Source organism: Anopheles arabiensis, chromosome 3 (genome assembly GCF_016920715.1).
Source record: "Anopheles arabiensis isolate DONGOLA chromosome 3, AaraD3, whole genome shotgun sequence".
In the NCBI taxonomy this organism is placed as follows: domain Eukaryota; kingdom Metazoa; phylum Arthropoda; class Insecta; order Diptera; family Culicidae; genus Anopheles; species Anopheles arabiensis.
The window spans coordinates 24,797,237-24,825,173 of NC_053518.1; the positions used below are offsets into that span (position 1 = coordinate 24,797,237).

Below are 27,937 nucleotides of genomic sequence, written 5' to 3' on the forward strand. Positions count from 1 at the left end.
TCCCATTAAGCGGCACACCTCTTTTCCGAGATCAGGCACATCCACACAACCATGGACGACTCACACACTCTAACTTCAAGCATTGGGAGCTGAAGCTTATCTCAATCGACAACTGGAAACTGGTGGAGAAGGCTAGACAATCGCAGAGCGGGCATGATCGTTTGTGTGTGGTTATAATTTCCCGCCGAAACGATCGTTCCCACTTTCCTCATAACGCCAAAAGAAAACACACAAAATGTGTTGCTTACTGCTCCGACCTTTCGGGCTCGAGTGGCTCAATATTTATCAACGATGACGCTGATGAGGATGTTGCAGGTGCCATAAAAGCCGTTTTGAGTTGCCATTTCCCATTGCTATCAGATGATTTGATTTGGGCAGTGACGTTGAATGACTGTGCTCGCTGAGGTCGCTTATCCAGCTGTGGGTGATGACTATTCATGAAACTGTTTGTGGTTCGTTACGGACTACTTACTACGCTGGAGCACGTTTAGATAGAAGGTTATTCTTACGCTTAGGTGTAGTTATTACAGCAGCCACTGACCAGTGTAAGTTGTTTAACCCACCAATTTGTTTTCAGTTTTAAACAAGTAATATGTTTGTTTGGTATGCTTAATGTTTCGGAAAGCATAATTGTACCAATTTTGAATCTCCATTCGAGAGACTTGTACATAACGTTCGGGTTCGTCGCTTGTGTCCAACTCCTTTGATTTCAATCAATCCACCCTCATCGTTGGCAGCATAGATTGGTTCAATGTTGCTCTTTACCTTGTTAGAAAGCCTCAAGTCGGTGGCCTCGATTGAGTATTCCATGTTCGTGGCAGTATGGAACAAGAACCCTTCAGAACAAATGCCCAGAATGCAGTGTTAAGGTGTAAATCACGATCTTTGCTCACCGGCTCGACTCCCTTCCGGCGCACTTGGGCGCATGCGCTCCATCCTTTCTACTCTTGTTATTGGACGTGCGGAGATGTTCTCTTTCTGATGCACATTCGATCACGATGCTTCATTATTCCTTCACTCGCTCTTTCAACGTTGTTTTTTTTTCTTTCCCAACCCAACTCATCTCGATCCATCTAGCTTTTCCACCGAAATTGCACCCTTGCACCGTACCCTGCCTACACCACCCGTCACTGTGTTGCATTTTCTCACCTTTTTAGCAGATGAAGTGTAGGATGCAATCGACTGCTCTTTCTCTGCTCGTATGATTCCGGCATTGTTTTACGCCGTTTTGTGTTGGCAGCGTCCTTTGAACTTTAACACGTGTTGTACGGTATACGGTCAATATCACACCCGCAGTCGCGTCGTCTCCACTGCCATCACGTCAAGCGATGGAGAACGCAACGAGAACGACCAACACAACCACGAGGGAAAAGCGCGTGATTTCACGTTGGCGTTGGTGGTGAAGAGAGAAAAACACAGACACACTGGAAGACAGCCAGCATTCCCGCAACGCTGACCTTTTGAACTGACATGCCGCAGTTTATGAGGATCGCGCACAAGCAGATCCGATCATCGGAGCGCGCACGGAAGAACGGCCCCCGAGGAATGAGAATCTCGTCGTGCTGGACATTCCCCGTGGTACAGAAAGTCGGACGGGATCACGCCAAGACCAGCCAACCGTAATAATGTGTTGATATTAACACCTTGTAAGAAATGTATTATTTTGCTATGAATTATGGTTTATTATTTCGGAATTAAAGCTGATCAAATAGTTCGATTGGAACGAGTAACCATCAGTTGCCAAGGTTCAGTTTTTCAAGCTCGTTTCATCGAGAGCAGAGGAGGTTCTTGCTTGAGGCGTACGTGATGCGGGTAATGATACCGGCGAAGTAGTCCATTTTTCGCACTTTCGCTTGGAACTTTATAACATTGAAAGAACATTTTTAATGTAACTTTATCACTAAACTTCAGGAACTTAGCTTTATCTGCATTTTGGGCATTGGTAAACCATATGTTCCGATTGTATCGTCATCCCCGGTAAGTTCAGGTTATTCAAACCACAATTCAACGAGAATTTCAAATAAACATGGCTTACGCATCGGAAACGGACAACTTTTGACCTCACCGCCTTGCTGCTGGCCGTTTGGTTCGTCCAAAACAAAACCCAAATGCCAAGCGAAAACCTCGCTTATCAGATGCTGAAAAGCGGCATCCTTCCTTCCTTCCTTTCTTCCCCCTTTGCTGCATTCACATGCACAATTGTGTGCCCCGGACAGAAACACATCGAATATACGCACAACAGCCCGTGCACAAAAAGGGAAGAGGAACAAAAACAAAACGAATCGAACCCGATCTCATTCGCGATCTGGCACGTCGAACAATAAAAAAGGCTCTGGCAACTGGCGCGATACGCAGAACCGAATGCTGATCTTACGGAACCGATTGTTCTGGCTTCGGTGCAGTTGTGTTGTGCGATTTTTTGCCCCTCTCTCTCTCACTCACACACTCTCGGTGTTCTCCATCGTCCAAAAGGGGGTTCGATCCTTTGGCTTGGTTTGGGCGAGAGGAAATGGTGAAGATTCAAATCTTTCCCCATTCACGGTGGTGCATCGGTGGAGCTGAAGATTCGTTGGAGCTTTCCGGAGGATGTGTCCTCCCTGCGCGTAGTTAGGCTGGCTGATGGGCTGTTCGATTCGGTTGACCGGATTCCCGGATTGCCGGATTATTTATGTGCTTTATGCTGCGCACGATTGTGCCATGATTGCGATTGTTTGTGTGCGTGTGTGTCTATGCGCGAATGCGGATTTGGTCGCGTTCCTGATCCTGTGGGCCTTTGGGGACCTCCTGGACGGTTTGGCTTGAGATGGGAGGAAGAGGATCGTACGCTCATTCTCGTGATTGGATCTCCGAAAAGGATTTGTTTCAATTCAACTCTCGGCCAAGTCCAATTCTACGCAAGTGTTATCTTGATCGAATTCTTGCTGACCGAAGCTTGATTTATCTTCTCGCTGGAATCTCACACCGCAGTTCGAATCATCTGAAGGTGAAATTACACCTCACCCATTTCAGCAACTTCTTCTCCCTTGCATGTTCTTTTATGAGCTTTCAAAAACGATTTGTATCTTTGCTGATCTTCTCAGTTCAGGTTGTCTTGTTAGATTGAATAACAGAGCTGATCAATATGAAATTGAATTATAGTTCCACTTGTATTTATATGTGTAATAACAAATTCAAAAAAGCACAAGTTTATAGTTTTAACTAAAGGCTTTTTGACTTCAATGTCGTTTGAATGTCGCTCGAAAGCCATACCTAGACAATATGATTGTTTTCAGGACAAGATATCCCAAAAACCGTACATCCGGTCAAATTTGGAGAGCCAGTTTTGTATCACTTTTTTATACTGCAAAACGCATTGGAAGCAAACAGCGAACGATGCAACCACGGAAAACGCATTCTTTTACGCGCGAAACGACGTTCCGACAGCACGCGGGTTCGTCTTATCGTAGCGAGAAATCGCCGGGCAGAGAAAGAAAAATGTACGGAATCCATAATCATCCAACGTGCGGCAGAAACCATGGCAACGAAGGATCACAGAGCATTTCGGAGATTTCTATCACGCGATACAAATACAATGCATTGTATTGCTGAAGCCGAGGTAGATTTACAGCTGCAGGTTCGTTGCATTGGCGGTAACATATGGGTTATGTTCGGTCGGTGCCGATGCTGGTCGGGAATAAAATTGGATACAAATCGATACAGATGCATCTGGCGAATACATGGCATTGTGCCAGCCCAATTATCATGTTTCCAGCGATGCAAAACGAAAGAGAACGAACACATGAATCTTACGAAAGCAATCGTGAAAAGTTTCCAAAAAAGTTCGATTTAATTTTAATTAAATAACGTAAACATTTTGACCGAAACTAAGCTGGAACAACTAATCGGTGGAAGTAAACACTGACCAAACTCCCAGAATGTTACGTTGCTTGCCTGCGACTCTGGAAGATGAATGTAAATTGCCTTCCTATTACACAAAACACCTGAACGCGCTCATATCGCACGAATGCCATCGTGGTCCACAAAAGCCGGTTCCGTTCCCTCCCGGCGACTTCGCACACGTAAAGATCTCATTCGCGATCGCGATTCCAATCGCTCGCTCTCAAGGTGTGTGTTTCGTATATTTACCGAGCCTTACAGCCACAACAACAACCTGACTGAGACCACGGTACTGCTGGCGTACTGTTTTCATTACCGGCGTAAGAGAATAGCAATTTTATCGATCGCATTTCCTTTGCGTCCCCTATCGATCCACCACCATCATCATCATCAACGGCTGCGTGGCATGGGGAAATGGGTAGGATGGTGGTTTTTGATTCTTTTCTTTTATTTGCCTCTGTAACAACCCAACGAAGATGAATCTGATTTCTCTGCTGATCCTATTTAGGAGGCAAGGAAGCAGATCGATCTTCCTACCCTGCGCCCAACGGAAAAAGGAGAAGAAGTACTTTTCCCAGGATAAACAAGCCCATCTCCAAACCCGGTGGTGTGTAAGTAACTACGCATTGAACGCTTCCGCACAGACGATCTTCATTTTCTGTACTGCACCGAGAGAGTTCCAAGGAACAACGGATCCAGAGGCACACACTTACGCCCTCGAAAACAGTGAAGTGGAAGAGCTGCAGAACCAGTGCCTCTTGCTAGAGGTCGATTCTTAAGATGAAAGACGTTAAAAACAACGCGGCGAAGGAGTAGCGAGTGTAAAACTAAGGTAAAACACGTCGTACTTGCCGCTGGTATGGCTAACGCACGACCAGGTGGAGCAGAGAAGGTGGAGCAGATCAACCGGTGAACAAGAGGAAGAACAAACCCTCACAAGACAACATTAAACAACGGTTGAACGGAAGATCGTTTTGTTTGATTCGAGTTTCACGCTTCTTCATCTCCCGTTTGAGATGCTGCGTTCATTTTCAATGCCTTGCGTACCGGTGAGTGTTTCGTCGTAGCTCGGTAACTATCTGCTTTGAGCTATCTTGTTAAGCAGTGGAACAAACTCAACCGAGTGGTCTTTCTTCCAATGAGATGGGGTATATTTAAACCAACGAAGGAAGAAAGCGACAACAGAGCAAGAGAGCGAAGTGCATTTTGATTTTGAAGAAAAAAATGATCAATTGAATGGCCTATTTTGGTCCACAAATTATAATTCTAATCATGCTACTCCAAGTCCTTATTTTCAAACAACCACAACCATACTGTAATATTTTAGAATTGTAAAAAAAATCGTCAGCCGCTTTCTCGAGAACGTGAATCGTATGCACTCTTTGAGATAACCGTTCACAGCAGACACGAATTCGATACTAGCATGGAAAGTTATGTGTTTTTCTGTTTGAATTTATTTCCATGTCCTTTCTGCCTCGCTCACTGAGTTATAAGATCAATCAGTAACGGCAGCTTCCCGCTACATTGTTCCTGGGCGAAGGGCGAACCATACACCCAAGGAGCACACAATCACCTTCATCTTCTGGTGCTGGAGATGATGCCAAGTGAGTGGTGATTGAAGAAATCCACAGCAAACGGGCTGACACACTGTTCCACCGGACGGTGCAGGAAATTGCAATGCAACGGTCAGCGTGCGAGTGATGCGATCAGAATCTGCATCCCGAGGAATCGGGGAGGAAAAAGACTTACGATGAATGGGCCACGTAAACCAGGCAAGCATGAGCGAACGAGACCAACATCAACACAGAACAGCACAGAAGTTCGAACGCGCGAAACGAATTTTCCATTCGCCAGGTCCGTGATCATCCACCCGATATCGACGACTCCACGCTTCGGCTGATTATACGTTCGCCCGCCTACTTTCGCCCGATACGACGGTAATCATCCGTGCAGAAGAAGGCCGAACCTCGAAAATAATAAACCTTAACGAGCCGTGAAAGTGTTATATGGGTTTTCGTGGTCGAGGTGGGAGTGATCCTGCGGGTGGCTTCAAGGTTTCCGTGGTCATCGCCGGCCAGCGATCGTGTGGTTGTGGACCGTTTTCGCGCCATTTCAGCCCGGCTCCAGCGAGCAGTTCATGTGAAATCATCCCGTGCGGATCTACATCGTGATGCAATTCTCACGTGTCCTCGGTGCAGTGGTTTTGGACGATGGTTCAGCAAAGTAAGAGAAAAAAAGGAAGGATGGGAGTTTTGTGGAAAAGAGAAGCAATTAAAGTGCCTTCAAAATTGATTCAAAATATGTTTAAATATCATTAGAATAACTTGAAATATCCTCAAGTTCTATGCTTTTTTCATATAAATAAGAGTATTCAAAACAATCAAAAGCTATGCGCCACATTGAAGCTCCCTCAACATCGATAACAATACAATTCTCACGATCGTGCGGCTTGACTAATTATCCCTAATGGCGCAAAACGTGCTGAGACCACATCGAGGCAAAAGTCCTTTTAAAGACTCTTTAGCGCTTGATTGTGAATCAGCTGCCCAACCACCTCATCCCAAAATTCACGATTTATTCGCGCAGTAATTAGTATTTAAATTTTCATCCTGCATTGTTTCTCGCTGTTATTTGTATTTCCAAGCAATTTGAACTCAAAAGTGGCCTGACAACGTGACGTCGTTGTAACATCGACCCCTGCTAATGTTGATACAAATTCAATATCCACATTCTCCGCATTCGTAAGACTTCTTCCATCGTACCATGTACTGAGGTCAAGGTGACAGACTAGCTACACAAGCATGCCACTTCCTTGGGGTCTTGGTTCCTGCAGGAATATATGGTAACCTGCATGTTTGCGCCACACGCTGCGGGTTGGCGCCGATAAGTCTTGGAAGGTGACTAGTATAATTCATGCGTGTCTTGTGCGCAAGCAGACCAATTTCTGCGGGTAGGTTCAACGTAGTATCTGCTTCGTTTCATGCTTGGAAAGGTGTTGAATCTCCCTCAGTGATTGGAGTGTCTGCTTGATAGCTACAGGGAACAATCATTCGTAGTAAGAGGTGTTTTTTGATATTTTGCCTAGTTTTGAAGTTTGGTTTAAATTATTCTATGTATTGCTTTTCTTTGCAAAGTAAGCAATATGTTTTTGGAAAAGTTAACTTTAAATTGCTTTACAAGTCAACGAAGATTTCTTTCACAATACATGACTCCATCATTATTACTCGCTGAAAGATGATCTGACAATGATAATACGATTTTAATCACTTCATTTCTGAACTGCGTTGTTGGGTGTTAGCTCTTCCAAAATGGCTCATTCTTTAACTGAAATCATCTTTTGCTGTAACAATCCCACGCACACCCAAAATGAGCACAGTCTATCCAGATCATTGTCCAACTCTATCGCTTCGTCGGTATCTCCACCGATTAAGTCCGTTGACGAATGTTGTACAATTAAATCTCGATTAAGACATACCGACTGTGTCGATGAGTGACGGGGAAAAGCTCCATGCAGCGATTTTGCTGAGTATCGTTCTCTTTCTCTTTTTTCTTCTAAACCGAAGCTCTTCTCCAAACCAAGAAGGGATGGCGACTCATTTGACAGTGGTTTGTGTCGCTCTGTTCGTTCATCGTATTCTAACGACTCCTGCCATGCCGGAAAAGCGTCCCTTGCGCTCCGAAATCTCACTGCCATCGTTTAGTTTGCTGGTTTTCCCTTGATTTCTGGTTCTCCATGCTTGGTCGACACCACCCCGAACTACTTCATCATCATCTCACAATGTTCACTCGTTCCCGGGCGGAAACGGTTTTCGGAAGACGGTGACAGAGCTTCCCAAAAAACGATGTCGAACCTCCAGCAGAAAGAACCATTCTAGCCAGCAAACCGACACAGACTCGAGAGTGTTCCAGTGTCTTAGGCAAACAATGTTGTAATTATCACGAAATTTCAATCAAGAATTTGTACCATAAAAGATCAAAATTAGCCGATAACGAGCCCTGGTAGTCGATGGATGGTGATGGTGGTGGGTGCTGCAGTGGAGTTGCTTTCGTTTGTGTCATTTTGGAACAGAACGAGTGAACGAAGAAATCTATGGTGAGGGGTGTAGAAGAACGTAACGATCTTTTCCGGGCTTGTTGCGAGGGTTGTTCACTGAACAACTGTTCGTTTTGGAGTATTTGAATAAGTAAACGGGGAAGAAGTGATGGAAAACACCTGTCTGCATTCCAGAACAACTAGACAGGGTTGAAATGGCTCAATTTATCACCAGTTGTAAGTTACCGGGGATGTAGAAATAAATTGTTTGGTGGTTGTGTGGCACACTATCTTGGTTAACGACTTGATGGTAACGCAAAATTGGGCAAATTGAAACATTGCTTTATTGTTGCATACTTTTCTATAAAAAATCCATGTTTTGTTTTTTTGCAGGCATTGGATTCCATTGTTTAACACCACTGTTTTCCTTTGCCAAAAGTAGTAACACAAATTCAACCATTTATTTCTGCATTCCTTCACTAATCAAGCCTATTACCCCATCGTAGAACAACGATTCAAACATTCCAGAAAAGTTCAAACTGCCGTTTGTCTCGCCAAACGCTCTAATGGGGCTTTTGATTCTCGCAACAGGGAAGCGATTGGCCAGCAAAGCTCCGATACTCTACGATTATTACCCCCGTCTATGGCGATCCTCGTTTGCACCAACCTAACCATGAGCTCATACTGCACGTAAATGAAAAACTTCACCAATTCCAAATCGGTGCAATGAATCTAAAAGTTCCCTAGCAATGGGGACCTCATCGAACGAAGGTTGGCACGAGAGGGACTTGTTTTTGGAAATGTCACTGCATTCGCTTGTTGTGTCTTTTCGTTGGTGTAGTAGTGCGACGACTTAACCAAACGATGTCCACTGCCTTCGTTGTGTTGTCGTAACGATCGAGATAGGATCTCACACGCTTTGGGGTGGTGGAAGCGAAAGGAAAAACAGCTGCAACAACAGCGGCACAAGTTGTGCGAAATTGACAGCGAACAAAACGGAATTCGGTTTTGGGTTGTTATTGCACATTGATTTCGATGCAGCGATCAAATCAGTAGAATGCCTAGTCAAAGGGCAAATAACTCTGAACATTTTATTCATTTGTAGACAAGGAAAGTTTCCTGTGGTGCATTTGTTGCTTCAATTCAATTTTCATAAGTATTCAATCTACATATTTACTACGTTTTGTAAACTTGAATGTTTAAAATGACAAAGTAAATGACATATAACACCACACCTCCTATACTTCACTCCAATCAAACAATCTGTAAGCCACACACAGCACCTTATCAGAAGCCGTAATCAATCTGTTCCCGCTGCATTCCATCGAGTCGCGTGCTTGTCCGCCTCTCTACTGCGGTTGAGCTTCAGGCCAGTCATAAAACGGAAAATATCAATATTATATCAATAACTTTCACTTCAAATCAGCGTTGAACGTCGTAAACCGACCCTATGTTCTTTATAGCGCCTATTCGCATTACGAAGCACGTGCTTCAGGCCAAAACATAAACACTTCAGGCAACTACCGAAGTTTCAAAGTGTAATACACAACACCGGGTGCCGATACGGATCGCAGCACGGAATAAACAGACCATCTATATTTACATTTCTGCTTGCTTGACTTTCTTTGGTTTGTTATCTCTGGTATTTTGCATGACATATGAATTTTATGGATTTATTTGATAATTCATTAATCGATACGATTGCATTTATCACGCAGAAACAAAATGGTAGAAGCGCGGCCTGATAATGAAACAGTATCATTATTCACGTCTGATAAGAGAATATCCTTTCTCCCATAACAGATTACGAATCCGATTAACTTTCACAAAGCTTTTGTCATTTTATCACACAATCCTTCCGCGTTGCACATAGCGCCACCATTGATTGAGCAGCATTAACCATTTATTGGTAGATAAATTGAATCGTTCCACCAGTCATTCCATGGCTTCATCAAAATGTGAATCATCCTGTCCAGCGCCGATAATCAATAATCGTTTAAGCACACCCGTACAAACGTTTCTACAATAGCGAATCACACAGTGAACACGCGATAAGCATTCCGAATATTACTCGAATCATACATGGATTCTACTCATGAGCAATGATAAACGTTAGCCGCAATCAATCAGATTTTATGGCCGTTGTGTATCGGATGATTTATAGTATCTGATATCGATTGTGACTTACTGTTACTACTGTTGTTTGGCAATCGTTTGGTGACTTACCTAGAAGTAGAACAGAGAAATTTTTAATTAGCCTGTTTATGTAGCTTGTAAAGTTATTTTATTTCATTATTTTAATATGCTGCAGCCAGAAAAGATACTTAGAAATCGCTTTTAAATACATAGAAAAACATTCCAACGACATTAAGAACTTTCTTCTATCTCGTCATGTTGCCCATGTTTCATCGACCCCATATTTCCACCCATTGGTAATCCCTTTGCATACGTTTCGTTCACCCTTTGACAACGATGCTGCCTACTGATAATCTCTCGCTGATGAGCTACGCTACTAACAACATCAACATCATCTCAACCAACAAAACAAACACGCGTACGGCTTCAAAGCAGACGATTGGCGTGTCAAATGTCAAAATGATCGATCACTTGTCGTGTATTCGCGTGGCGAAATCAAAACGGTAGCATCTCCATCTGATTGACGCCGCTCTTGCCTTCTCGTTTTCCGCGGAGATGGATTGTGTTTCACTTTCAAGCGGAATCCTGTGCAAATACTTAGCTTAAGGGCTTTAGCAATTTAGAAAATATTTGTGATGTGGTGATGATAAGTAAACTGAAAGCAAACAACACAATAAGAGCGACACTTAAATTAAAACGAAAATAGGATTAATGCACATGCTAAACGAGATTTTTAAGTATCTAAGAAACATGTCAAACTGAAAGGCAATCCTCTGCGATTGGTCAGTGTGAAGATTCGATGTTCCATTCAAGCCAAAAAACACATAACATAATAAGAACAATTGGCTCACAAGACAACCAAATGGCTAACCAGACGCTTACATACAATCATAAAATCGTACATACAACGACCACGATGCCGCTGAATGTTCAAAAAGACGTAAACAAAGAGTTTTTTTGCCAACAAATGAAAAACCGCCCAACGGTCGAGAGGGATTAGTGGAAGGAAATGGCGTCCAGCCAACGATAAGATTTCATTATAGATAAACTTGCAGAGAAAGCATCCATCTTCTACGAACAGTTCAGTGATGCATGCCTGTTCTGGTGCAGATGATTATTCTGAGATTGGTTATATACATTCTGGTTTTCTGTAACTGAGTGTACAGTAAACCAACGAATTAATTTTGATGGACCGTGGAGACGCTTTTGATACGATTTTATTTCTTTTGACACATGCTAAGCAGGAATGGATAAAGACTAGACGACATACATTGAAAATAGCCAATATTCAAGAAACCACCTATTCCATTGCCTAACTCTAACTCTAACTCTAACTCTAACACTTCCATCTGACAGTTGTTTCCACCCATGGGTATTATTACCGCACATCAATGTATTATTACCACATCCTACAAGTGCATTACACCGTTCTACATCTTCAGTACACCACGCCAAACGCCATTAGCCACATCTTTGGCATCCTACTACAACGTTTTCTTAACCTCCAAACTCAACAGTCGATATAATAAAACTATTGAAGCAATGCCAAAAACGATCACAACACCATGTCTCATTACGCTTTTGTATGCCGTTGAGTGGCTTTATGCAACCAGAAGCAACAACCGCAGCATTTGGAGCCATCTCGATGAGTGAGGACTATTGTTTCAGCTCTTGCCAAAGCCTGGTGTTGGTGAAAGTGGTGCTTTCCGAGGATGGTGAGAACAAAGGAGCTTGTGGTACAATATCTCGGGCAAGCAAATGTACAACCGTCAGCAGAATGTGTGTTTGTGAATGTGATAGCAATCTGAGAAAGAGTAAGATGGAGCAGGAAAACATTCCCGGAGATGAGCGACACAACTCGAAGTAAACCTGAAACAACAGCGCTTTACTGTTGTAGGACGATTCGCAAGGACTGTACTGTGTCGAGAGAGCTTCATTTTCCTTCCACCTTGCTATTACCTCAATCGATTCACCAACACCCTGACCGACGGAGACATCTTATTCCTTTGCTTCTCATATCTTCGAAACTCCAACAAAACTAGTCGTTTGACGATAGAAATCGTGTATCGTGGCTAAATGATTGTTGGAATGAAGCAGAACATGCTCTCAAGACACATTTCTAGTCAAAAAGCACACACGTCTGAAGGTGGAACTCTACCGCTTGTCAGCCCATATCAACAATGCAAATGGAGAGAACCACCATGGTCATGGCTTTTCTGACGGATTGTGTTCGTTCCTATGTGAAAGTGAGAAAAGTTGTGTCATACTATGGGCTATTATACTAATTCAATAAAACTCAATCCTTCTAACGCTATCGCTGCATAACACAAGCCGTAAGAAATGTCTTTTCCTCACGAGAAATTGCTTGAGATATACGAGTGTGTTTGCAGCGATAGCACAAGCTAAAGGATTTTCTTTATGTCTTATCTTTGTGCTGAGAGAAAGAGAGAGAAATAGATGTTGTATTGATCGTGCAGTAGAATTCTTTACTTGTATTTTGCATACGGTTTACTTTCGGAAAAAGAGAAAAGGATTCAGGATGGTGGACTCGCGGAAAAATAAAGGATAAGAAAAATATTTCTCTGGTGCACTGGTTGAAGCACGAATAATGCTTCCACTACCAAGACAAGTGAAAATAAAGCGATAGGACGTTGATTCAGAGCCCTCCCTGGCTCGTAGAGCTCCAAGGACTCCGTAGCACAGAACGGCCAACAACAACAGCATCAACGATACCATGCAAAGAGAAACTGCTTACTTCCTTGATAGTGTCGTTTGGGTTGAGCATCCCTCACCTCCTCGTTTCTTTCCTTCTTCACGTCGAATTCCTCTTTCCTTCGACCCATATCAAGCACGAGGATGGAGCATTCTGGATAAGAGTATCGCGTTGGAAAATGGACCGATTCTGAGAATGGAGCTGTCCCGCAAGGCAACACAGCGACTCCCATCGAAGCATCCCGCTACATCCTGCCACGAGTAGAGCGCCAAGACGTCGACGTGTCGCTATCTCTAGAATCCCCCGTCCCTGCATTCCAGTCTGTCTCCTCTCCGCCCCTTTCCATAGATAAAGATGGTGCAATGTCTTTCCCGTTACGATGCAACACCAACTGCAGGCAAAGAAAGCTCACAGCCCGTTGCCGAATTTCGAGCCATCGCGCGCGCGCCTCGAGGTTGGGTGTTCGATTTGGCTGCAAGCATTCTCTTTGGTACAAACCGAATGGATGGCATTCGAAAAGATGTAAAAAACTGCAACTGGAAACAAGCTGTAGCAAATTTATTGCAATTTGATATTATTATTACCACCGCAGTGCAGTGTGTTGGCGCGTTAAAAGAGCCCCAAAAGCCGAGAGGCTGCTTATCTTAGCGAAGCGACTTGTATGGGCCAAAGAAGAGCGACGGGAATGATCGGTTGATCGAGGGCAGAGCTGTTGGCGTCTTATCCTGTGCGACGGCTCATCTTCGACACTTTGGCGCCAGTGGAGAAGAGAGAACCTTCTTCCTTGTTTGGTGCATTCAACGAGCTGCCCTTTCCGTTGCATTCACGAGTTATCGGGTGGATAAGGTTGAAGCATTTTTGTAGAATCCTCTGAAGGATTTAACGTTAATCGGTAGTTTATAAGAAACATACAAACAACACTCAAACATCAAACATTCAAGAAAATTTGGTAAATTTTAGGTACTTGAATATCAAACATTGTATGCTCTACAGTCGAATATTCCCTTTCCTCATCTCACTTGCTACCTGCTTCGTCGTTGTTGGCTTGGTGCATTCCTTTCCGTACAAATCACCCGCTGGTTTCTCTCTGGACGCCTCCCAGTATCACCTTGCGTGTCCACGTCATGCATCGGAGCGTCCCCAGACAGTGAGGACTGCTTTTTACCGTCTTATCGCACGAGCTGCACTCTCCGTAGGTTAATCTGGAAAACTTTATCTCACCGGAACGCTCCTACTCCCTAAAGCCTTCCACGGAGTCGCGCGCAAAGGGACTTTTCGTCGAAAGATTGAGCACAGTGAAGGGACTCGTTGCAGGCGCCACAGAAACGCCTCCGGACAAGACCAGTTTTGATACCCAAGTCTCGCTGCCTTTCAGACACCCGACGGAGGGACGGCTTTTTGTTCGCTCCATCCCGCGACTCTGTCCGATAGCTGGCCGGGACAATAGCACTCAGCGCTATCACGTTATCCATATTAATATAAATGAGACAACGATTTGATAAATCGGACGATGAATTATAGTCGTTTTTTCGGCATGATGCGTCAATGACAAAAGCCGCTAAAAAGCAATAAACATTTTAATATACATTCCAAACACTTTGAAACTTGCTTTTTGGAAGGATTACGATGAAGACCTTTCAAAACGTATTTTAAAGAGTTTTCGATTAGAGGTCAAATGAACAAAAAGAAAATTAGACATCCAACGAGTCAAATCTTTATTTGAAAACAAGTTGATTGGCACAAACACGTGCACACAAAAGCTGATTGTTGCCGATTTTGCAATCTTTTAGCAACTAATTAACGCTTGTCTTTTTTGTCAACTCAAGATTAGACAATACTTCCAGAAATTTGTTCTGAATCATCCAGCTTTGATGTAAACAAACGTTTAGCGGTCACTTTACTGGCCAGCGATCACATCGTCACCGATCAAGATCAGATGATAGCATGAGTAGCGACATCTTGGTTGGTTCTTCTGACGAATCGCATCGATGTAAGAATTGACTATGCCAAATGAACGTTCCAGAATCTAATATGTTGATTATAGTCAACTGGTGGTCGGACAATCGTCATCATGCAGCCAAATAATTATTTTGATATGATGATTTTTTGTCAAGCTGTAACTAAGCGCCCTCAAGCTGATTAGAAACTGGAACGAAATACACTTTTTGCTGACTTCCTTGCAATCGCTTTAAAACTCAAACAAACATACAACTTGCCCATCTCAAAGAGGTAGGTCACGATGGTGTTGGAGTAATGCTACTCCCTTCAATTCTCTGTCGTCTTCTCTGTTTCGCCAAGCGCTGTTATCGCATTTCGTCTTGAGGAGTACGTGCTTTGGCCGAGATCGCAACAAGTGCACGTACTTCCGTTCGTCTAACGCTAACTTGCAAATGCCGGTACGGTAACGATGACGATGATAACGCGACTGTGATGATGATCCGTTGGAGACACTTTTATCATGTTTTGCTATAAACATAGATTCCAAACGTGTTTCAATGGCTCTATTTTGGAACGCAGCTGTCTTGGGTTGGACTGAGTAATTTAAAAATAAAAATAAATCAAACATTATTCCTCTGACACAGAACATGATATGTCTGACCGTCTCCTCACGCAACGGAAGATTGTAACCGAATGAAAAATTGCTAGATTTCTGTCATCTCTAAAGTGATTACGAAGTTAATTTGTCAAAAGCAAATTCATTCAACTTGTGCCCGTTGGTCCTTGTTGAACACTTTTTCTTTCCCCAGCAGTGTGTCCCCCTTCGCCTCTTCCGGCTAGCAGATTCTTTATCCCAACACTTTCATTGCCATCGGGGTGTGCCATTACCAAGCGAAAGCTAATTTGTCCATCAAACACTAAGACAAACCGCATCGGGTGGCACGATAACCGCAGCATCTCCCAGACACAAATTGCACTCAGGACGAATCCAGCTCAAACCACAAGCCTGAAAGCCAAGGATTGAAAAGTCCAACAAAAAATGCATCCCGAAAGTAGATAAAAGAAAACTCTTGCGAAGATTCAATGGGAAATACTCTGGCCAGAGTGTAGAGGGAAAAAAACCTCACCGAGTCCTACTGATTGATCGCTAAAGCAAAACCAAAACGAAACGGAAAAGAGTTTCCACTTTTTCCTCTCGCAGATAAGGATAGTGAAGCGGGAATCTCTAACGACCACAAGGCGACAGTGGGCGATGGGAAACGAAGGCAAAAGTTTCCGCCTGTTCGAATTAATCTGCAAATAAGCTTCCTCGTCCTGGCCTTTCCCATCAATTGGAATTCTGATTCTGTTCCAAGGAAAGGAAAGTTCCAGAGAAAGGTTTTTGATATAATGAAAACGAACGGGAATTATTCTATAGCAAATAGAAAAGATTAATATTTAAATATCAAAAAGACTATAAATGATTTGGACCATTTCATTAGTTTCTTGTTTATGCTTGAAATTGTAACACACGCAAAAGTTACACAAATTGTTCTGCCATATCGTTCATTCATAGCTTTGAATCCGCCAAATGCTGATACGGATCACGTGGGCACTTGACTCGAATGACGTGTCGCAAGCAACAAACCATCCGCCCAAGGACTTCTCACACATACACTCTCAAACAGTTTATCTAAAAAGCATTCGGTTTAGAAGCATTTTTTATGATCGTCCACCCGATTACAGCCGACCATTCGATCTCGAGTTCAGAGACGAGTGCGAATGGAATAGACATAGACAGCTGCTCTCTTTAGACAACCATCTATGCCAGATGCCCCTGGCTGATTCAAACTCAGGCTGAGTGTTGGGTTGCAATGCTCAGGAAAGGGGTGGAATAACTCGATCTGGGGGTGTCTATGTACCAGAAGACCACCACTACCACCACCATGATCATCCATACGTACCACTACAAAAGACGTCAGCTGACTTAGAGGCTGAGCGATCGAACCAACACCATGCCAGAAGTATAAATTGAATAAAACACAAATGCGATAATCGAGTGCATACGTTTTTACTCCCATGTGTCGGTCGGCCTGCGGGAGTAAGATATATCGATGCCTGTTTCTTCTAGATGATCATTCCTTCTACCTCCTGGATCACAGTGACCTTCCCTCCCTTTGCGAACCTTCCATCGTACAGTGAGTTGCGATCATGAGATTAGTACGCGGCGTCTTATCGGCATGAAAAATAACATCAATTAACATAAAACGCACCCCGCCACAATCAGGCAACGTGGAACGGACGGAGCAGCTGGAACGGAAGGAAGCCGACACTGTTTGCCTTGAAGGTTGCACTTTCGTCGAACAAATTGGTTGACCTTGGTGTGTACGTGTGTGCTCGTGCGTGCGTAGTGCATTCCAAGCCAAATGCTGGGATGCAGGGCGCCTCGATTGGAAGAGTTAGGCCATGTTGGAACAGAAACTCTTTCTCTCTCTCTTACCCTCCCTTCATTCGCAATGGAATCAGGTATCGATAATTAATCAATTAACGTACGAAATCTACGCTTCCATCTCTCTTTCGGCATTCTGGCGTATCTGGCCTTAAATCCGGTCACCTATCTGGTCAAAGGCGGCGGCACGATGGGAGATCGAGTGGAGTGTAATGTCTCTTAAAAGCTTTGCTTATCTTTCCCGCCAGTCGCCGAGAGAGATGCTGGTTTGGTTGGGTGGTTTTCGGCCGCTGCCGTTCTGTGAGATGAGATAGCAGATGGGATTATACGGTGGAAAGAGACCACGCTCGAAGGTGGTGGTAATGTGGAATCAATTTATGCGTGTTGAAAAAAGAACACAAACAGAGGATTCCAAAAATTCATAAGGTGTGTTGTAAGCTGCTTTTGTAAACATTTGAATCTATTTTAGAAATACAATTTAAAAGGTACGAAATTACGGCTGGCATGCGCAACTTCAACTACACATTTCCTCAGATTTATTTTTGCTCTTCTTTGTTATTTGTTTGGAGTGCCATGATATTTGTGTAAGTCAAACAGACGCAAAAGTAGAACCATCTCCAAATCTATCTGATGTCTTTTGCCAATGAAAACCTATCTGTTGCTTACTGCCAAACCTTCCTACTTCTCCCCGGGTTCTGGCGGGCGGGAACAAAGCAAAACAGACCCCAACATCTACGCTCTCTCCGATACACTCGCTCCCCTCAGTCACCCAAAAAACACTCCAAGATAAGCGGCAAAGGCACACCGAATGCTGAAACCTCCAAAAACAGACACTCAAGGTGGGCACGTCCCGTCGTGGAACGAAAAGAAATATAAATATGATAAATAAGTAGATATCAATAGCCGATAAGTGTTGCGAGCTTTTGAGGGACGGGGGCAGAAGCATTTGGCCAAAGTTTTCTACATGCTTAATGGTCACAGATACACCTATCGGCGGGACCATTCCCTCCATCCCTTTATCGTTATAGTTTTATTTAATCTCTCACTCGGCCGACCCCTGTTGCTTTTGTGTGTGTGGCATAATGCAAAAGTTGTACGAAACCATCAGCTCGTGCGCTTTGCATTCTGACCGGAAACAACGCCACATCGGTATGTCGGCAAGAGTACAGAGAGCCCTCTAACAACGTCCGACGCAGCCCGGAATTCCTCCCTCCGTGGAGGAGCATTGTTTCATAAAAATGTAAATTAGACAAGTTTCCTCTTTCTCTCTCGCTGGTGTCGTGGAAGGTGGAAAAAACAATAAGAACCCGCAATGGACACCAAACGGCGGCATCGTTAAAGGAACCAAAATATCGGGCCATAAGCAAAATTATGATTTGATAACATTGGATGGATCTATCTGTGGCGCGGATCTATGCGGCATGAGCGAGCTGACGTGTTTGTGCGGACGCCAATGTCGATGTGGTCGTTTTTTCATTGTTATTCTTCGGAACTTGCGCCAACGTGCGATTTGGATCGGTTCCCCATTCATTGGGGAGGGGTAGATTGTTTTTGTATTCTCATGTCCTCTGCCTTTTCCTTGAGGAGCATCGTACGCGTCTGGATTTACTTCTTGAAATTTTAGCTTATCGTTCAACGACTTCTCTAAAGCCGATAGCTGTCCTCCTGTATCGTCTATTCGTTTCTTGAGCAACTAAGCTAGCGAAACTTAGACGAGATAACAAACTTCGAACCAGAAAAGCTTCTCACAGCGAATGGGAGTGAAAAATAAAACATTCCATCAGGCCGAATGCCATCCACCAGATTACTTCGCGATACCTTGACATTTGATGTGGTTGTGTGTTGAGCACAGACATCTCTTTTGAGCATCATTCCATCTTGAAATTGAACATCGAACAGAATTGCGTTGGTTTTGAAGAGTATTCCGATAGTAGATTACTTTTGCATCCAATCGTTCGTTTACTCTGCATGTCAAACCAAGAGCACAATCGCAGAAAAACCGCCCACTGATCTGAACAATAACACAATCTCTTGTAAAACGCATTGATGATAAGAAGCCCTCTGGATTTTTCAATTCGTGTAGAGGCATTGGAGGAAAACAGATTAATTGATTTCTTCATATTATTGGCCATGTTTTGCTCCGTAAATGTTTGCGATGCATGTCAAGTTTGGCACTCTTCAAATAATGTGTCTTTGTTTTTAAAGTGTCTACGGCTAATAACCTCCAAACGATTGTACTTTTTCTTTGTAGCTTTTAAACATAGAAATACAGAAAGAAAAGGAACTGATTGATTGATAAGTGTCTGAGAAGCATGCGTTACGTGGTTCAGACACATTCAACCCAACTGTACTTCACCTCACATTCGTCTTGATACTTTCCAATGGCATCGTACGTGTTCATAAGTGTTGAAAAATTAAAATAGGAAATCACCACCCTTCAGATCAGTCGGATGCTTTGTAGATTAACTTTACCATGCAACAGTAAATGAAAACTCAAAAACTAATCTCTTTCCTTTCAGAGGGTTGAACGGAAACTCAAAGACAACAACAAGAATAGACTCTTTATAAAGGGATGATACGGAAGTTGTCAATGATCTCGATGGTAGTTGGAAGATGGTACACATAGTTTTATGACCACATTCTCACATGCAATGAAGACCCTATCATGCTTCTGTTTTTGTCTGAAACACTACCATATTTTCAATATGTATTGTACCATCGTCTGCATTCACACTGGTTCAAAGAATATTTCATGTTCACTGTACATAATCATCCTCGCATATCGACACGAAATTTTGGACGCGATCAATCCACCCCATTTTTTAAACAAATAAGTTGCTGCCATTCCTTCCTCCCTGAGCTGATATGCCTGTTTTCTCTTCCTGTGTAGCGGCCTACAATTGCCGCCGAGTGTTATCATCCAAGTTCAATGGTTCTGACATTCCATCATCGACAGCTAACGCCCCATATGAAAGATGATCATCTTCATTGCTTATCGGAACACAGATGAAATGGATTTGTGTTTCCATGCATGATCGTTTCGAGCACTTTATGCCTGTTTTTAATCAGACTCAACGCCCTTTGAAGCAACTCTCAACCGTCTAGATTATAGAACGGCACAACATCGTATTTGGTAGGCAAAATCCATACCATTTTCAAACCTGAAAGAAAAAGCAATGATTATTCATGAATTATTTGAGAGCAGATCACGCTGTCCAGCTCCAAACACCATACCAAGTCCCGATAAGCAATCGTTCGTTGATCGTTCGATCGTTTTGCAGTTATCGCTACAGAAAGAGCAGATGAGTTAATCTCCCCGACGAAGAACATCGCCGAGAACAGATCATTTTCCACAAGCCACTCGATGTCTCGAGCTCAGCTTATCTTGCCTTTCGATCGAAGCTGAAATTAACCAGACACCACAACGCTGTATCGATATTTGACGTCGTTGATGCATTACTCGGGCTCAGCGGAGAACCTCTTGTCACAAGCACTTGCTGCAAGTCGAGTGATGATCATGGCGCCATCACACGACCAGTAAATTGAGGTCGTTGTTCCTAACTGCTCGAATACCTTATAAAAACTGCTCAAGTGAGCATCCACCACTCCTCCGATTTGAGAAGCGTGATAAGGATTCGAGCACCTTTTCACCAATACCACCACAAACCTGTCTCAGATCCTATCACCTTCTGCGACCAAAAAACCCGATTCAAAAGCACAGCACAATGAGACCTCTGAAAGAAAAATTGAATATCGATTGAATCAGCATTAACATCGACAACGGTCTCGGCCTGTGTCTCGCTCCACCACCGATCGTCCACGCTGGGCACTTCGTAAGCGGACCCTACGACACGGACTCGTTTATTACAGGTTATTACGAATTCTGACAGGTCGGTCTCGTTCGTTGACTGATGATCGAGCTCAGATTAGGAGATGAAAATAATAAAATTGAAAGACGAAACAAACGCTCGCCCATACCACGGCCGCTTTCAGCGCGAGTGAGAGGAACGTGTCAAAATTTGGACATTCCACGGAAGCCAACACGTGGGATAAGATCTACATTCATACGTACAAAAGCTTCGTCCGATTCGTGTAGTTGTTTACTTTTTTCTTTTACTTTTATCTCTACGTATGTTTCGTCGAACGATTCGATTGAACGACGCGTTTGGTTTATTTTACTTTGCTCAATCGTTTATCGGTCGTTTGATCGGTCAGCTTGTGGAGTGGTCGCTGCAATCAAGATTCTATTTGTGTCCTTATTCAAACAAGTGTTAAAATATGTTGAACGCAAAAGACGCTGCTCAGCGTCAGTCGGTCCGGCAGTCTGGTACAAATTTATCGACGCTATTGTAAACACAACAACGCGACGAATGACTAAACAAACTATTTATCAAACGGGAGAAGAAGTTGATACGTTATAGGTCGCGTCTGACAAGGAAGCACGTTGGTGGCTTGTTATCCATCTAATCGACTGTATTGGTGTTACTCAACGCCTCAATCACACCAACACAATCTATGGAGGAAGCAAACATAACCAGTCCGCCCAGTTGTATGGTGATTGTGATGAATATTGTGTTTCTAGCATATGCTACTCTATCACTGGAACGACTGTGTTGTCGTTTATCATAAAGTGGAACTCATGTTAGAACTATGAACAATATATTACATGGCCAAAAGAATTAACGCATGGAATGATAGCAATGCCAAAATGAAGCAATTTTATTCCGTTTAAAAAGGATTCCGTGTGTATTTTTTTAGTATTTTGCTATTTAAAAAGGTGTAGCTTTAGAAATTCTTGCCGAATAGAATTCACATTGTTTGAACTTCATCGTTTAATACTCTTAACAAATTTTCAAAAATCTTCTACCGTGATCATGATCTACCTTACTTACGATTGCTATTGTAGTTGTGTAAACGTGTTGCTATGTTGATTGATGGTCTTCTGCGATCATACTTCTTTACAAGCAATAGCTTCACGGGATTCTACGGTACGATCTCACACTAACCTTGGTTGCATATACTTGTTCTGATGCTACACTGTTAGTTTAAGTAGTTTTACATTCCGTAATGAATAATACTTTTTGAATATGCGTGATTTTTGTTCCATACCGTTTGATTTGCTGGTTTTTGTAATTTGTTTTCTATAACGAATGTAGTTTCCTACCCTAGTTTGATTTAATTCTAAATTTCTGCATTTTGTGGGTTGTAAATATGATTAAATATCCCAATATCTATGTTTAAATGGTAGTAATATCAATATAATATAATGTCTTCACTTTTAAATGATATCAAATGTAAAAAAAAAACGAAATAATTCTCATAGACATATGTAAAAACTAAAATTTTCAAATAAGGATAAGGATTCTCAGTAAGAGGTCATAAGTTTAAGGCACTTGTATGGCTAAGCCATACTTTTTATAGTTTATACCAAATTAAAATTAAAAAAAATATCGCTGTGAAAAATTGCCTCATGCAAACTCCTTGATAAATGGTGCTTTATATGGCATATCTGCTGCAACTGCTAGCATTACCGCTCTTTGTATGATTGATAGCTGCTCTTGCATCGTCAAATTTGTTGAATGCAAACTAAAAAAATAAAACTAAAAAAAAAATTACAGTCGGTGCCGTCTGTATGCCATTCCATTACATATAATTTGGTGTAGCTTCGGGATCAACCACTTCTGTGATGGTCAGGTTGTCTTGAGGTATCGTGATCTGTGAATATAGTGAGATGAGTTTGTCAACTAATTGAAGCTATATTAACAACGTTGAACTTACCGGCACATGCGATATTTCACCTGTCGGTGTTATTATTTGCAAAAACAGTTGAAGTGTTTGATTGATAGGCTCATCGGTTGAAACTGTTCCACTATGTGGTACAACAATTGGAATAACGTGTGTCACCGTATCTTCGTTTGCGAGGCCCTCTGCTGCACTCTCAGCATTCCGAGGCTGTATTTCGGGCTGCTGGAAGCCACACCGCGGTCCCTCGCAACTGGTCCCTTCCTTTGCACAATTTGTGCAACACTCTTCCTCGCTGCTATCCTCGTCTTGCGTATCCTCCGTATCAACAACGCTCTTTTCTGCGTCATTTTTGTTTCGCGGCACAATGTCCATGAGGAAATCAAACTGCTCATACTTTTCAGTGGCCTTCGCGATGTCCTTGCGCGTTAACGTTGCCCGATTGCTAGCTTCAGTTTGCAGCCATGCACACAGTGTCAATTCCTGGATGAATATTTCGCTCGCTTTCGCTAATAGGGAGCTAACATTGTAGGCTATATTTGGCACCTCTTCGTCAATCTTCATTATTCTCTTAATGCGCGAGAGTGGAAACACTGGATGAGCTGTATCAATTTTGTTCATTCGCTCAATTTCTCGCATTACGTTAGGCCAGAAATTTGTAAAATTTTGCTGTGAAATGGATGGTTCATCAGACGGTTTTTTTCGAGGCGTCATTACGTTCCCAAATTTGTAAAGGATTTCTATCCAAGAGAGTGTTGTGATTGGGACACCTTGGCTACTTATCAAAAATGCGTATAACAGGTAATAAGCTGTTCTTATTTGCTATTTTATTACCCAATCGCTAGAGCATCAACGAAGGAATTAACGAATAGGAAACGAGCGCCGGTGTGATCTCATGTATCGGCATGTGTGTGTGTATGAGTGTGTGTGCGTGTATGTATGATCTTGTGCTCAATTGCGGTCTTTAGACAATCTACTGATATTACCGTGCGCATTTATAAGAAATCTTCTACTACAGCTCGTAACACACTTTCAGCATTCTTTTGTCATTAATGCAAAATTATACAATAAACATTATTCACCCTCGAAGCTCTTTAGACGATCTGCGATCAATGACATAGAATGTTCGTCTGCTTCCCATACACAAATCAACGCTACAGCAACGCACACACCAACAAACTACACTCACACACATGCACTCACTCGTCCTTTACCTTTCCAATCGGAACGAAAGGTAGAAAAATGCCGACAAACACCCTACACAAACGGACACCTGTAATGATTGGCCACCACATAAGCAGCTTTGTGTTAGTTATGGCCAACCAGCGTTGATGTTTATTGCATACGCGTCCGATGCGTTCCGTTTGTCAGTGCTATGCTCAAGTGCTGTGACTTGGTGTCGCAATACATATTCGTTTATCTCGGTACAAACTGCACAGTGCTATAGCACACCAAAAATAAAAATAATTACATGTAACGCAGTTCAATGGTAACTAACAAAAATGGAATATATTTAATGTTACAAAGAAAACATAAAAATTATCTGCCCACTCAAGCGTGGGATGTAAACGCAAAACTATGCGCAACATTGTTTGACAGTTGCGCATTCATCCGCATACGTATATGCAACATCTGGCAAAGCAGTGCTTTGCATTTGTGTGCGTAAAGTGGTTCTTTTAGATGAATGTTCTCACTGTTGTCCCTAGGAATGAAGTTAAATGCCTTACATGCATCATTTCTATACCATGATCGCAACAAATAGGTAGCAAAATTTTATCCTTTTTCAAACAATGCAAACAATGCTTCAAACATACCACTCTATTCGCTAAATAATGAAAAGAGTGAGGTAAAAATCTTCTCTCGTCTCTCTTTCATGCCACGCAACACATGGCACCGGTATAAAATCAAAATGTGTCAGCATATGCAAACTCTCTGTCTACCAGTATGTGTGTTTTCTCTCGTAAGGCGTTCTGTACATACGTCTCCCGCGGGCTAGAACGACCTTGTCGTCGCTTTGTCAGTGTCAGCTTTGAAAACACTCACTCACTCTCACTCACATCTCCCAGAATTCATCGGAAGTTCTTTTACGATCGCGATCACCGATGTACATCTTTCGGTCAGGACGGGTGATCGCTTGCGTCACTGCCATAGAGATTGATCTTGACTTGAACAAATGATTAACCCGTTCGTGAGTCTTGTTCCCCCATTTTCTATCGACTCGCAGTATTTGATTTCGTTTGAAGATTCGTATGTTGTTGCTCCCGGTGGTGTCCAAGCCGGTTGTTGATTCAATCTCACTTTCAACTCCTAAAGATCATCTCAACAACTATCCAACTATCCTACTGGTGGTGATATTTGTGTGCCTTTGTTCAGTGGATTGGCAGTGGGTTTTTGTTCTACTGTGTCTTGTTGGTTCGTGTATTTGTCTGTCCGTCTGACAAGGACACAGTTGTGTGCAGTTATCTTGATCGTTTGAGTCAAAGATCGTTGATCATTTAGAAAAAAGCGCGAGTGAGTGAAGGCGATGTTCAACTGGCTCTACGGTGTGGCTACACGATCATTATCACAGCAGTAGAGAATTAAGTTTTGAATTGCCCTCGGTGTTTAAAGGCTCGAATATGTTAGCAGTGACTGCCAACATGTTTATCATTCTTGACCAATCATTTAATGTTAACTTACAAACAGAAACTTAATTAATGTTTTATATGTAGTTGTATTGATACAGATTCCGGTTTTGTATTATTTTAAACATTTCAACAAAATAGTATGTTTGTTTGTTTCCTGCATGACATGTCACAAGAGCTCCATTAACAGTAAGTGTTAACTTATTTATACTCAAGAATACTTCTATTTAACACACAAATGCGGTAGGCCAGGTCGTCGCTGATCATCACAAGAAGCCCAGTCACCATAAAATGCACACAATAAATAATTAACATAAGTTTGCTCTATCTCAGCTTTTTCATCTTTTTCGTCCAAAGCCACGGTCCACCGCGGGAGGACTTCGATCCGTGATGATCGCGCCAAAATCGTGTCCCATGAAGTCGTTTCGGGGTAAGTAGAATAAATGAGAACAAGTAAAACGCCCGCAAAAACGGAAAGGTAGGCACTGATGCAAAGATATTGGAAAACCGGAGGACACCGGCGATTTCCGACGAAATCGAACAATCGAGCGACCAGGAAAGCTCATGCCATCCAGAGTGACATCATTCGTCACCAGTGTGGCCAGAGTGTGGCCGATAGCGTGGAAGAAAGACACGAACCCGTCATGAGTCGATGGAAGGCAAGAGGACGAAGGTTGCAATCGCGTCTCGACGATCTTGGACCCACGTCTCGATGGATCGACGCGATTTCGGGTGAATTTCGGCCGGACCGGTTCCGTTTTTTTTGTGGGGTTTGTTTCTTGATCGAGGTGTTTTCTAATTATGATAACAATCGGTAGCCGTCTCGACCGAATGCACCTTGAACGCGCCTTGTTTTAAGGCGAGCAGACGAGCAGTAACGAAGGAAGTATGGAAGCGCTTTTTCAATAAAATGGAATAATGAACTACAGTCAGCATGAGAGCGAAAGAGAGAAAGAGAGAAAGAGCGACAGTGGCATTTCACACGGATATCATCGTTGGTGAATCGATTGAGACTTCACACAGAATTATTACAAATCTCAAAAACTTGCAAATGCCTTTCTGTTAATAAGGCAATGAATTTATGTTAAGGATCGCATTTCATAAGTTAAGATTCAATAATTCAGTTATTAAAAACCGTCGGTCAGGGATGATTTCAATCAAGGTAGCTTCTATTTTAGTTGAATCATTTGATTTCCCAAGGTAATCACCACTCATTTGCCAGCAGACTCCTCATGAAACCTCCCAACGCATTAACGATTCATCGAAATTATTCAGCCATATTCATCCAATTCAGTAGCTGCTACTGCTACCCTCTAGCACTCATCAAGCCCAATCTGAGCTGATCTGCCGTAATCAAAGCTGTTGTAAAAAGCTGTATTTCCCCAAAAGAAGCCCTGCTAGCTCTAAGGGCCTCGGATCTAGTCACCATGCGCTCGATAATCCATTCATCTTTCATCTTTGTAGGATGGCGATCGTAAAGTAAATTAAACGGACACACGATCTCGGATCGCTGATCTAGACGCCAGATGTTTCAGTAGGATCGCGCAGTTTGATTGAGGTACATCTCGTCTCCCTCTTCCTCAGTCCAAGGGCTTTTTTGGTATTTGTCTTCTTCTTCATAATGAGTTAAACGCTCATTCCCCTCAGAAGTGACGAAGCGCAAGAAACATACCTTAGGCAGCCGTCAGAAGCCTGTGAACGGGTTTGCCACAGTCTACAGGGAGCTACAAATGACAGCACGACGCCATTTAATAACGAACTAATTCTCAATCCGTCCCACACACCGTTCCTCCGTGGACTGATGGTTGTGGATCAGTTTCCACTTCATCGATCTTTTCTCACAGCGTCTCAGCAGCCGAACAGAAGTGGTAGCTGGTGGGTTTTAATTCGCCGCTGACAAGACAGCAGCTCGCCTTGGGTTATTAAATCAACACTCATTCCAACGCAACATGAGCGGAAAGAAGAGATCCTCAAAGTCCAGCACTGCTTAGGACGGATGAATCGAATGCAGAACAGGAGGCAAAAGGCGGAATGGAATCAATTTTGTTATTTAAATTTGTTGTTATGCTTTTTTAAACTGACGCGTTTTGTTCTCCCTCCATTGGCTCCTCTAAATATTGATTCTTCCCGTGTTGCACAAAACGAGAATGTTGTTTAATGGTATTATTAGTATACTTTTTACATTTTCATCAATGATCATCTTCTTTTCACGTTCCCGTTTTGCTTCCTCCTTCGATGCTTCGGTTCGCTTGCATTTTAATGCCCGGCAGCGCTCCGGTGTGATCAAATTATTGACACTGTCGTCGACGAGGTGTTAGGCGGTTATTTATGAGCAACTTCGACAATGTAGATGCTCAAAGCGAACCCGCCACAACCGGAGGAATCCTTTCAAACGGTATCGAGTTTCCTGCTGCGAACGATACAGAAGCAAAGAAGCGAAACGATCG

General features: G+C 42.8%; 1 protein-coding gene and 1 long non-coding RNA gene across 2 annotated transcripts in view; both read right to left on the bottom strand.

Moving 5' to 3' along the window:
- The window catches only part of LOC120899680, a 60,599-nt gene that overhangs the window by 30,633 nt on the left and 2,029 nt on the right, over nt 1–27,937 (bottom strand). The window lies entirely within an intron of this gene.
- LOC120899679 (nuclear transcription factor Y subunit gamma-like) lies at nt 21,856–24,148 on the bottom strand. Its single transcript, XM_040305789.1, has 2 exons — nt 22,903–24,148; nt 21,856–22,839 (listed from the first exon to the last, which is right to left on the bottom strand). Exons 1-2 carry the CDS (start codon nt 23,578–23,580, stop codon nt 22,768–22,770), a joined length of 750 nt encoding a protein of 249 aa, XP_040161723.1. The 5' UTR covers nt 23,581–24,148; the 3' UTR covers nt 21,856–22,767.

Excerpts from the sequence above, each read along its gene's own strand:
- LOC120899679 (XM_040305789.1), bottom strand. The coding sequence starts at position 23,580 with ATGACGCCTCGAAAAAAACCGTCTGATGAACCATCCATTTCACAGCAA. Across the intron at positions 22,840-22,902 it reads GTGAAATATCGCATGTGCCG|ATCACGATACCTCAAGACAA; the intron begins GTAAGTTCAACG and ends CTATATTCACAG.